The 13011-nt window shown below is 41.5% G+C and overlaps 1 protein-coding gene across 4 annotated transcripts in view; it reads left to right on the top strand.

Moving 5' to 3' along the window:
* ppfia4 (PTPRF interacting protein alpha 4) overlaps positions 1-13011 on the top strand; it is a 55779-nt gene that overhangs the window by 23180 nt on the left and 19588 nt on the right. Inside the window, exon 1 of one of the 4 annotated variants that reach the window (XM_029431434.1) lies at positions 5422-5519. The exons of the other annotated variants lie outside the window; for them this stretch is intronic. Coding sequence (XP_029287294.1) covers positions 5457-5519 — 63 coding nt within the window. The 5' untranslated portion in view covers positions 5422-5456. Of the gene's footprint in view, positions 1-5421; positions 5520-13011 lie in introns of those variants that run through there. 4 annotated transcript variants of the gene reach the window in all.

Below are 13011 nucleotides of genomic sequence, written 5' to 3'. Positions count from 1 at the left end.
GGAGATTTGATGTAAATATCCAGATAGAAACATACTAGTAGGGGCTGCATGTAGAGTTAAGATGTGAACGCAGAGACAAACAGTGCCTGTTGTTTGCAATGTTTGTGTGCGCTGTGGTAGTAATAGGCTTCCCTCTGGGCTGACTGGGAACTTGAGGAGGACACGGTGAAGGAGACAGGGAGAGAGGTAAGCCGTGCGCTCCAACTGAGTGATGAGGACAGCGGGCAGGGGGGGGGAGAGACAGAGCTGACACAGGTGCTTTAGACAGGGCCAGAAGGGAGGAGGTGACACAGGAGACAGAAAGAAATGAGGAGAGCACCAGGAGGAGGAGCAAGAGAACGAGGTGATGAGGAAGGTGGGGATCTAGAAGGACGGATAAATCTTCACAGAGTGATGACTGTGTCTGATATCTGGCTAGCATAAGGAAACAGCAATGTGTGTATATACAAAGGCGTAACTTCCAAGTTGTCCCTGCTAGTTTTACAGTTGCAATTTGACTTAAATCTATGTTGCTCTCTTCAACTCTCATAATGAACATGAGTTTTGAGTTGACAGAAATGCAGATATGATCATCTAGGTCGCTTCAATTTACGCTTACAGCAGGATTTGTTTTGCCTGGGTTTTGCCTCTTAGCCTCCCCATCTTATTGGGGAAGCAGCTGGACACAGCCTGCAGACACTATTTAGGGCCTGAAAACGTCCTTCTACTCTGCATGTTTTTACAAAATAAATATGAAATGATTTGTCAATTAATCAATCTGTCAATCTGAAACTATTTTGATGTTTAATTGCTTGAGACATTTGTGGGATGTCTGTCAGCCGGTAGGTCCAACACTTTGGTCCCGACTGAAATATCTAAACAACTATGGAATTTCCTATGAAATGTTGTACAGTACTGAAATATTTAGACAACTTACCATTGGATGGAATACTAAAATGTCAGGATGAATTGTAGTAACTTTGATGATCCCATGACTGTTTATCTAGCACCATCATCAGGTCAAAATTGTATTTTGTCCAATACAAAATATAATACTGCAAAACAAATGGCATTCTCACCAGCCTCAGCTGTAGGCCTGTAGACTCTGTTCTAGTTCTAGTTAACATGCTAACATGCTAAACTAAGACAGTGAACATGGGAAACATTATACTTCAGCATATGAGCATTGTCGCTGTGAGCATGTTAGCATGCTGATGTTAAATAACATTTATTTTTACAAGTCACACTTGAATTGATAAAGGCGCCTGCAAATGACAAGGTAGTACACAATGTAAACCACGCTGATATTAGCATGCTAACATGCTCACTGCTGTGCCAAGGTACAGCCTTACAGAGCTGCGAGCCTGACTCTTGGCATTATCAGGCAAAAATGCCAAACATTTGCTGGTTCCAGCTTCTCAAATTAGAAGATTTATTGCTTTTCTTTGTCTTATATGATAGTAAACTAAATATTTTTTTGATTTTGTAATATAAGTCAGACTGTCAGATAAAACAATCCAATCAAAGGGGTCTCCTTGGGGTTTTTTGGGAAACTTTGATGGACAAGTTTTCAAATTAAATCTTTGCATGTGGTATTTATTTTTAATATATGTGGTTTGTGGTTAAAGATGCAAATGAAGCCTTATCTCAGTCTCAGTTCTCTATCACTTACACTAAAGGCCATTTTCAGTTAGTTTAATGTATTACATTAGTAATATATATGATTTCCAATTCTTCTGTTAAACTTATGAACATTTTATATATATATATATAAATAATTTTCAATATAATGTTGTTTGTTTGTGGCTCAGATTCAGTGTGCAGGCGTTGCTCTCTTTATGTGTGTGCATTTGTGAATGTGTTAGTGGTTGTGTATCATATGTGATAGTGGAGCTGGTGGGATGGGAGGGTTGCCCTCTGCTCCATGTTATGTTATGATGTAAAATGGCTGCTCTCAGTCGAGGGAAGGTTCAGCTGAGATTAGCAACGCTTGACAAAAATAGGAAAGAGAGGAAGAGCAAAGGAAGGGGGAAAAAAGGATGAGAGAGCAAGCATGGAGGAGCTGGGGTGAATAGAGTGTGAAAGAAGTAACCAAGTGTAGTTAGGCAGCAGAAAGAGAGAGACTGAGGTGAAAGAAAGAGAAAAAGGAGCGAGAGAGGAACTGTGAGAGACTGTCAGATCAAAAAATAGTCAGAGGTCTCCCACACTTCTGTGAATCCTGCTACAGAAAATGCTTGTTTGAATGTGTTTTTTTGTTTCTATCTCTGACATTCAGGATCTGCCAAGCTTGGCTCCCAGTGATGTCAAGGATGAGTTATCACCATACATGAATTCTGATTTCTTCTCTTGTCCCTCCTGTTTCTCATTCTTCTGAAGCATGGATAATTTACAACCAGTCAAACTCATCTCAGAGCGTCCTCTCTCTTTGGACACCACTACCTGCTCTAAAGTTGGTGAACTGGCCTCCTCACTTTTTCTGTGTGAAAATGCAGACATGACAACTTGGTTTCCTTTGTGTGAGCACCATGTGCTTCCAGTAGGGGTCTCTGTCTCACCACTAAAGCAGCTGGCAGCAGTGACCGGTGTGTTTGGGTACTCGGTGGAAGTAACGCTGAGGGTCGAGATTGCAGTGAGCCGCTGTCAGTTAATGGTGGAACTCACCACACAACCACTAAAAGATTTTTTTGATGTGTAGGAACTTGTCTGTCTCACTGATTCGTCTTCTGCTCTCTCTCTCTCTCTCCTGTGAATCCTGTTTCCTTGACAACCAGGTGCAAGAAAGTAAACCTGTGGGCAGGAATAATTTTCACTCTTTTCCTTTTCTACATTTATGCACTGCCACTCCCAATAGTTGTGATGTTGAAGAAGCATTTCAATATGTTTTTTACTGACTGCAGATAGATCATAGAATCGGTGAGTGGGTGAGCGCAGCGACAAATGAAGCTCAGGAGAATAGAGGGGTGAGAATTAATGAATGAATAAATAGGGGGAAAACGCAGAATGAAATTAATGCACAGTCAAATCAACTAATTAGACTCTGGCTCATATCTTAATCATAGAGGCACTCTACTATAACACACTTTTTGCACCCCATGCTAAAACACTTTAGCTGAGTCGTATGTTTAGAGGAATCTGTCTACTGTATATTGGCCACGTATGTTGATACAGGGTCAGCTAGTCCTTGGTCTGTTTAAATCAGGGGTGGGGAACTTTTTTCATGTCAAGGGCCATTTTGTTTTTACAACATCCTTCGAGGGCCATACTAATTATTGAACTCATAACCTCTGCAAACATTTTTAAGACGCAGCCCATTCATTTCATCTTTCTTTTATGCTAAATGCAAAAAAGCAACTTTTGTTATCCATGTATCTTTCTGTTTTATCAGAAATCCTTTATTAGTCCCACAACGGGGAAATGTATCTTGTCACGGCAAAAGAACATATGAAGTAAAAAGGCAGTAAACCATAATTAAATAATAAAAAATAATATAAGTACCAAGTGGTTGATAGAAAATAAAGTGAGTATTGCACATGGCAGTGATAATTGCACAGCAGTGGTGGAACAGTCTGTTCTTGGTGTGGTGGTCTACCTCTCTATCTTTCCATGTTTGTATGTTACGCTCTGCAGAGAGCTGCTTGTTGGGCCAAACTCCGCCGAAGAGCGTTAACTTTATCCAAACGCACTCGTTCTTTACTCGTGCAGTTCGGCATGTTTTGTGCAGTAATGACGCTCGAGACTATTTCTCCTAGAAAGTGTGAAAGACATGCTGCGTTCGCTGATGTCAATGACAGTCTTGTTTAAAATTGAAGTTTTTTGATATGACGTGACCACGTGATGACACGTTTCGCTCGTGTTGTGTTCAAGGACCCTGACCTTGGCCAGGAAAAACAGTCAGTCGCCCATTTAAAATATTGCCGTCTAGTTTGTTTTGCTAGTGGATTTTCTTTGCGTGCGTCTTACGAATTACCTCGAGGGCCGGATCAAATGGTCTCGCGGGCCGTATACGGCCTGGAGGCCGGAGGTTCCCCACCCCTGGTTTAAATGCTCCAGCATTTTGTTCGAAAATTTAACAAAAATCAAAATTAAGCTTCTAAGTTGTACCATTTTGGTTTTAAAAAAACATTTGAACGGATAAAAAATATATAATCAATCAATCAAACGTTATTTATAAAGCACAAGTTACACATCAAATGAAACTCCATGTGCTGAATATAAAAAGAGTAATAAAAATAACAAGCTTCATTAAAAAAAAATGTTCAATGAATATAAGCTTAAATGCTTATATGAGTAAAATAAAGTACAATATAATAAAACTAATAAATATAATGTGGGTTATAAAATATCACTTACACCTGATGAAGAGCTTCATAACAATTATTTCTTAGTATTTCATTTTGTTACTTGCACCTTAGAATCATAAAACTAATGAACTAACTAAGTGTCTGGTGCTGGCTTGCGAAGCAGTATCAGGAAAATTGCAGGAAAATGCACTAATAATACTGAAATCAGCATTAAAGGGCACCCCAGGGATTAAGAATATGTTATAATATTTTGATCATGAAAATGTGACCCATTAATGTGGAATCAAATAAAACTTTGTGCCAAGTTTTCTACATTTCAATAATCAGGTCGGCCACACGTTTGTCATGGCACCAAAAACGAAGTGGTTAAGAATCACGAGTCAAATGACATCCATTACAGTGCTCCAGTCAAGTGCACGCGCTGTGAAATCCTACTGAGAGAGGAGGGACGAAACAGGCTGCCATTTATAAATAGAAAGAATCAGCGTGCACAATGTCATGCTCGAGGAAAAATGGATCTCTTGAATTTGTGTTGAGTAAGCACTGACTGGAGTTTTTATTAGGAGGAAATAGAGCGTTTAATTTCATGCTAATTCTTGGCATTAGTTCCAATTGTGACTTTAAAACTCCCTCTGAGTGCCTCAACTTTCATGTGCCTGTGCATGTGTGTGTGTGTGTAGCAATAGAGAACAGGTGGCCTGAGCCCCCAGCAGTCCTTGTCTAAACCCAGCCTTTTCCTTCCTATCAGCTGATCACTACGAGCCTCTCTGTCTCCTCCTCCTCCTCCCTGTGTCCTCGTCATTTCTGTCTCATTCTGTTTTCCACTCTGATCAAAATCATCCATGTTTACCTCAACCCCTGCTGTCTCCCTTTTTTCTGCCTGTCCCTGTTTATCCTTCTCCCTACCCTCTCTCTCTCTCTCTCTCTCTCTCTCTCCTTACCCCTCGTCCCTGCCTGTCTCTCGTTCCGGCTGCAGTTAGAGCAGACTGCGGAGGGCAGAGGGAGCAGCACAGGAATCTCATCTAGCCCTGCTGCATTCAGTGTCGACCAGGCATCAGAGGAACTAGCCCTCTTTTTCCATCGTCATCACCCTCTCTTCCTCGTCCTCTCTACCTGTTTCTCTCTCTCTTTTTATGGGGGGTCTGTTTGAGGGATCTGATATGTTTAACCTTCATCATGAACCCAACAGTGAAGATCCACCTTCTGAATGGGACCCACTTTAACACCTACATGTACCAGGTAGGGACTCAGCACCCGTACAGTTTGTGGATGTTACCGGTGAAGGATTGTCTCCGGCTCACATAGCTCTCTCTGTGGTCTCCACGTGTCCTTGCCTGAGTATTGATTTCAGTGCTGATGAGTCTTTTCTAGGACTGAGATATGGCCTCCTCTCCACCTCTTCCTCCTCCTTTCTCCTTTTCACCACCGTGCCTCAATCAAGCTGCGACCAATGATTAATGCTTCGCAGTGATGCAAAATGCGTATCGGTTCAGAAATGTGGGCACACCCCCTCCGCTAGGGCTTATCACGGGTTAGTTGCATGTTTTCCACCTCCAATTGTCCAAAAACATAAAAGAGATCTGTCATACAATGATGGGGAATTCTCTCTTTTTCTGTGACTGCTGTGCGTGCTTGGTTTACCGTATGTTTATTGCAGCCTGCATGAGAGAGACAGACTCTGCTGATGCACAACAAAAACTCTTTGTGTATCTCCTTTCATCCGAGCAGAGGACGTATTCCCCTCTCTTCCTTCGTCTCCTACTTAGTCCCTCTTCCTGGTGTAGGTTTTGTTTTTCTTTAATGAAGAATGAGAACATGAATGAATGAATGCTATTCTGGGCTCAGGCCTTCAATAGGCCCAGAGGAGGAGAGACAGTTGGAGAACTTTCAAGGAGGATTTGACACATTCTTTGCTAAACCATAAGGAAAGGATATTTTGAAAAACAGAAAGAGAGAGAGACATAGTTGACGTGTCGGCTGTGCAGAGAAAATGCTTTTGCTGCATCAATCAACTTTATGGCCAATACTCAGTGTATTAAATGACTTTTGACATGCATGTTTTTACAGTGATGGGTGATTGGGTTTTTGCCAGGTTTCATTTAAATCTCTTCAGAAGTGGTTAGAACTCCTCTAGATTCACTTATGTTTGGGATTTCACGTAGAAATCCCCTTTTTTCCAAGGTTTTCAGAGCAGGATTTACTCAGTTGTATTCATGCCGAGCACATTCGCTGTTGTGTTATCAGCGCTTCAGAAGTGAGTCCAGAGCTGGCACGGCTTCAGTCAGTCTTTGCGTTATGCCTAATGTGCTTCACTTAGACTCATTTGACTCACAATGATTATGCAAAAGCCTCATTTTACTGTCTCAACCAGAATGATCCCAAAAAATAAATAGTTTTCCTCTTTTTATTTACTTTCCATGTTTTGCATTCTGAAGGGAGAAGCTTTTAGAAAAGTTTTCAGTGAGAGTTGTTCCTCGAGTCAGGGCGGAGATCTGTCAAGTGCTGCAGTCAGGCTGCTTCACTCCCCGCCGGTCTCGAGAGCTGTCACACCATCATACAGAAGGAACATCTCTCTGCAGCTTCATGCATGTCTGTGTTTCAGCGTGTGCACCAGCATTGGATGTGCATCAGCGTTCACCTGATGAGAAGTTTGCATGCTGCTCAAACACTTCACTTCCCTAATGAGCTGTTGCCATGGCGAAGGCCGCAGTGTGCAGGGTGGCGTCATGGCAACGGATTACTCACTGCCTACTTCGGGCCAACACCCAGGCAAGGTGTGTGTGTGTGTGTGTGTGTGTGTGTGTGTGTGTGTGGTGTGTGTGTGTGTGTGTGTGTGTTTGTGTGTGGTGTGTGTGTGTGTGTGCATGTGCGTGTGTGTAACTGTTCTTGTGTGTGTAAGATTTGTCAGAGGAAGGTCGAGTCCACCTCGCTCTCTCTGCAGTGGTGAAGAGTTACAGAGCCGTGATATCTGAGTCTCCCCGGGGACTCACTCATTCTCCAGTCCCCGGCGCTGCATTCATCTTCAGTGTGGCACTCCTCACTGAATTACCGAGATTTACATCACCGTTAATTTAGTGTCTGAAGTGAAAGTAAAAACCGGCTCATTCTTCAGATCTTTGATGAGGTTTCTCCAACGATCATTTCTGTCTTTGTTTTAAGGATTACACTCCTGCATTGTAACAACTTCCTACAGAATCGCTCAAATAAACATTTTCTACCTTGTTTTCTGGGTCACAATACAGTGACGGAGTTTCATCAGTCAGACTTTGCTGAGATACCTGAGTGAAAGTCCTACCTCAGCGTTTGGTAGAACTGACTTTTTCTGTGTTGTTACTGCTGAATGACGGAAGGACAAACTGACTCTAGTGACTGCACTGAGGCAGTGCTGCTAACTAACGCCCACTGCTGTGCTCAAGAAACATGCTGAATTCTTCTACTCCAGTTTTGCTGGTCTTCCTGAGATGCAAAATACAATCTGATTGCTGGCAATGTGCACTTGGGCTGTTAACATCCTCAGATTATCATAAATGATATCGCATACCACGACCCTGCCTTGTGAATCATACGATGTGTGAATGAGTTGATAGCCATGTTTACAGTTCCCATCGCTTTCCTTTCTTGCTTAGTCACATCTTTTCCTCTTTTCCTCTCCTCCCACCCACTAACACTCACAGAGACGATGTCACTGTCACTGTTCTCTGGCTTTGGCGGACATCGATTTATATTTGCTTTGGCTTCATTCTCCTGTCTTGTTAATCTACCCACACATTGAAGACGTTGCCATGAAGTTAGAGGCTGTTTGTTGCTCAGTGCATTCATTTTTTTAAAGGTAGGATCTATCTGTAAGCTTCAATACATCCCTGGAGTTGTTTGTCAATAGAGTTATGATAAATCTGTAACCCCCTTTCCTTCGCGCCGCATCGTCTAAATCTACTTTTGTTAGTGAGTTCCTGATTTTCCCCAAATGACCTTCAGCATGCTGCAGAAAATAAAAGTGATATTCTGCTGTGCTGTGAGTGAAGGCAAAGAGAGCAGCTGTGAAAGCACTTGTGTATTAAGAGAGAGAAACTTTTCTAAAGGAGAAAAGAAAGAAAACGTGTTCAAAACACAACAGATTGTGAGGTTGCATTGCAGTAAAGTTAGCAAATATTGAACATGTACTAAAGAAAAGACAATGAGCGTAGAAATACATGTTTGTTTGATTGCTGCTTAAATGATTTTTAGTCCGGATGCCTCTCTGCCTTTCACAGCAATCATGTAATAACTCAGTGTATTCATTAGTTGTGCAGTCGTAAGCCGTAAATTGTAGTTTTGTCATTGAGATATTTTAAAAAGAGAGTCCTGAGGAATTAAGAACGGACAACAAAACACAACCAATCCCACACAAGTACATACAAACAGTATCAGAAACAGACACAGACATCTTTAAAAAGGTACACAATTAAAAGTATATATTCATCTAAGTTTGAAGGCCATTGTGATTCATTACATTTATACGGTGCAAGGTACCGGAAAGAAAGTATTTCCATGTTCAGTGTTTACTCAGTCCTTGGATCTGGTCTGATGACGAGCAGTTCTTACTTTGAGAAGAGATGTGATACACTGAGGCACCTTCCGCAGGATACATTTAGAGGAATTTGCCATGATAGTGCTCTTTCCACTGCTGCATGTTACGCTGGAGCTTTTAGAAGTAGCGTGAATGCAAGTGGGCGGATAAATGAAGGACCAAGGTCTTAAAGTACTCACAGTCAGTTCCTCACCCACAGCTTTACTGCTGAACGATAAACAGGAAATAACTGGCAAACCAAGAAATGATCATTTATGTTTTCTAACTAGCGCATTACATTCATTTCCCATCATTGTATCTAAGTGTTCGTATTCTAAGTGCAAAATATATGCTCTACTTTATGACGTAGATCAGGTGTGGGGTGTAGGTTACATGTACATTACACACACACACACACACACACACACACACACACACACACAAACACACACAAACATAGAATGATAAGCACACTCACATTAAAAGAAATGTCTGGACTGCATGTGTGCGTGAGACTTTTTTTTTATCCAACTACACTCCAATCTCTATCCCTCTCTCTCTCTCTTTCTGCATACACACACAGACACACACACACACACACACACACACAGAGCATTTTTCCCCATCCTTTAATCCCAAACTGCTTAAGGAAGCGAAGGGGAGAAATCCCTCTACAATGTCTGGGCTCAGCAGTGTTTGGTAACCACTTGCTATCTCACATTGTGGTTGGAGGCAGAAGAGCTACGTTCCTCCAGACGCCCAGAACCTTCTCTCCACTCCATATGATATACTCTCTGACAGATGTCGACGTTGCGCTGTCAAAGAGCTGCTCTCTGTATCCGACTGTTGTATGAAGTTGAATAAACATCCCAGATTTTTCATGGCTCATACGGTTTTGGTGGGGTTAGGATTGCATAGTGCAGACAGTGATAGCGTGTGTGTGTGTGTGTATGGAAAACAGAATACGAGCAAAAGAAGTAGAAGCTGCCAGTGGGAAGGCGTTATCCTCATGAGAAATTAAAGAGACAGTTATTTTGTCTAGACAGTGATGTGTTGTACTTTATATACAACTCTTGTGTGTCCTGTTGTATAATATCCCTAACAGAGGTTGTGTATTCATACCTTTATTTATTCTTAGATGTCATTTGTTTTTCTGTTTTGTTTTTTTAGCATTGAAACATTTTTTGGGGGAGATGCAGAGAGCTCCTGAAAGGCAGAAGGATGAAGGGATAAACTAGAGAGCGCGAGATGTGGCCTGTTGAGGCTTTTTGCCATGATTGAAAGAGACAGTGAGCTCTGACATCTGTTGGTGGATTTGGGCTGAGCTCCTGTCTATTGGTGCGCCCCTGTGGAATAAGGGAAAGTAAAATGAACACGCTGACCCATTTTCCCCTTTTCCTCCCGATGCTCCTTCCCTCTATCTTCCCTCTTCAGTCGCACCCTCCCACTCCACTGAATTGTTTTTTTGCCTGCGCGTGATGGGCAGGGTCAACAGAGATCCAGATCATATTGTGTGTGTTTGTGTGTATAAGAGTGTGTGTGTTTGGCTGTATTGCAGTGTATTGTTTGTGTGTTTTGCCTGTCCCACTTGATGTAATATTTTGTTTTAATCTATAGTAAAGTACAACCCTTCTATAGGTCAGATTACAGAAAAAAATAACCATTTGTGTGATGACATTCAAATTGATGTCTATCACATGTTTCACTCCACATCATTTTATCGATCATTTCTGCTGACCTCAACATTGCCTGTTGTGTTAACATACGTATTTGTTTCCTTAAGAATATCACATTTAAGCCAACATGATGCCAGAATAAACAGCAGGGTTGATAAGAACTGGGCAGTGCACAGATATTGCACATGGTTTTGTGGTTGTATTTTATTTATGTTTTATTAATTTGGGATATTTTAATGATTTTTGTCACATTCCAATTCCATTGTCTAAATATCCCTTGAATTAAAAGTTAATTTCTCTTTGAAAGGGTGTGCATTATTATGCTATTATATTATTATTATTATTATTATTATATCAGTGGCAAAAAATGCTCGCAATTATTTCTGGGACAATATATTATCCAACAACACTAGTTATTATAACAGGCCAAGTACAACTGCACAATGCATACTTAAGCTACACTATTAGGTCTGTGTATCCTATTTCATAACACACCCATATTAGGATCAGCACAGCTTGGTGGTGTGGACCAGTGCAAACCAAAGACTCTGTGTAAACCACAACTTTATTGGCCGTTACCACCAGTTCACCTCTGTGAAACTAAAGACCGGAAGGTGTCTTATACTACAAGGCATATACAGTATCTTTGTCTTTCAACTGGGATAATACACTTATCAATTTCCTATGGTTAGAGACGTTCTTCGTACTTAGGTTGTCCAATCACACATGTTTTTGTAGCTCCTGTCTTCAGGATAGTCCCAGACAAGTGTCAGGTGTAGAGCTGCACTGGCATTTTTAAGGGCAGTAGTGAAACATTCCTGATTTTAAAGAAGAATTTCTTTGTCATGCCCTGTGTTTGGGTCATCAGTGAGAAACGGGAGAGAGTGCAGTGTCATGGCTGCAGGGAGCACCAGGACTTTAAAAACTGTGTGTGTGTGTGTGTGTGTGTGTGTGTGTGTGTGTGTGTGTGTGTGTGTGTGTGTGTGTGTGTGTGTGTGTGTGTGAGACAAGCAGAGAGAGCATAAGCCTCTGGGTATTGGTTTGGACTAACGCCAAGCTTACAGGAAATGCTAACAAAGCACCAAGAGATGTTCAAACAACATGCACGCACACACACACCAACAGACTTTCACACACACAGATGTACACACTTTAGTAAACAAACAACCACCCAATCTCCACTCCAGTGTGTTCAAACCAAAGAAAATATTTTTTTAAATTAACTTTCAGCAGAAACTGTGTCACTGGCCTCTTCTCTGCTGTGCACTGTAATAGCAGCACCGTCAGCCTCTCACCTTGTGTAAATCTAATCAATGGCAGACAGGATAGCAGAAAATGGTGGATTAAGTAGGGGGTTTGGACAGACCTTGAAATATTTGTTTTACAAGAAGGACTAAAGCAAGGAGTGACATTTCACCCCTTTTCTTCCACTGATCTGAAGAGACTTGTGTGCGGATCAGTGTATGCTGCTATGATTTATCTGAGTGCGATAGAATGTGGGGACCTGGTCTATAATCCCTGACCAGAGCAGGTGAAGCTTATCGTTTTCAGCAATAGACATCTGACATTGTCAGGATTTGTAAAACTCTTTACAAATGCATTAAATGTTGTCTTGCAGTAATGGAGGGGTATGCTGTATTTATTGCATCAGGTTGATAGATATCAGATATTCAGTCAGGTACAGTACATTGTCAGTCACAGAAAAGCCTACTGCAGCATTTTTAAATTCTATTATTGGGTCGTGCTCAACCATTTTGCTTTTTACATTACACCGCCTGTACCAGTGATATCATTTGCCAAATACATTTTATCGGGTCTGTTTAAGAGAATTAAAGTGTAAGTGCACAGGAGTTATTTTGGTGGGTCAGGGGGAGGGAGATAGTCACGCAACGCATAAAACATCTACAACACCGGCCTAATTATTCTGGGGGGTCACGACTCGGAAAGGTTGAGAACCACTGCCTTTAAAGAACTAGTTCACTCCAAAATGAAAAACTGCCCGTTAAAAAGCTATTAAAGTTTATATACTGTAAAAACCAAACACACAGCAGGTTAGTGCTGCAGTTCCATCACAGCGTTCTCCCAAACTATTAAAGTTAATGGAGCCATCTCTTTACAGCTCCAAAAGAGCATAACATGTCTGTCAATTTTGAAATATGTGGTTGTTTGTGGAGCTGTGACAAGATGGTGCTGCTATCTGTGCCATACAGCTGAGATGAAACTTCATGAAGTAGCGCACTGCACACTCAACAGACTTGTGGCAGTATAGATAATGACTTGTAATGTTGTGGTTAACTAAACCTTTAAATGTTTGGAAGTCTTTGATCCAAAGGACAGGACATTTGTCTACGACACCCGCCGCCCTGCTGAAGTCCCCGGGAGTAAATCTAATGCGTTCATATGGCCAAACTGGAAGTCAACAGTATCCCAGAATTGCGTCGGCACTTGACGTTCAAACATGTTATTTCTGACACTGAGTGGATCCCAACCAACCAGAAACCATTGTGGT

The sequence above is a fragment of the Cottoperca gobio genome, chromosome 5 (assembly GCF_900634415.1).
Source record: "Cottoperca gobio chromosome 5, fCotGob3.1, whole genome shotgun sequence".
Classification (NCBI taxonomy): Eukaryota; Metazoa; Chordata; class Actinopteri; order Perciformes; family Bovichtidae; genus Cottoperca; species Cottoperca gobio.
The sequence above is the reverse complement of the archived record's forward strand: the minus strand, read 5'-3'. Positions and strand labels throughout refer to the sequence as shown.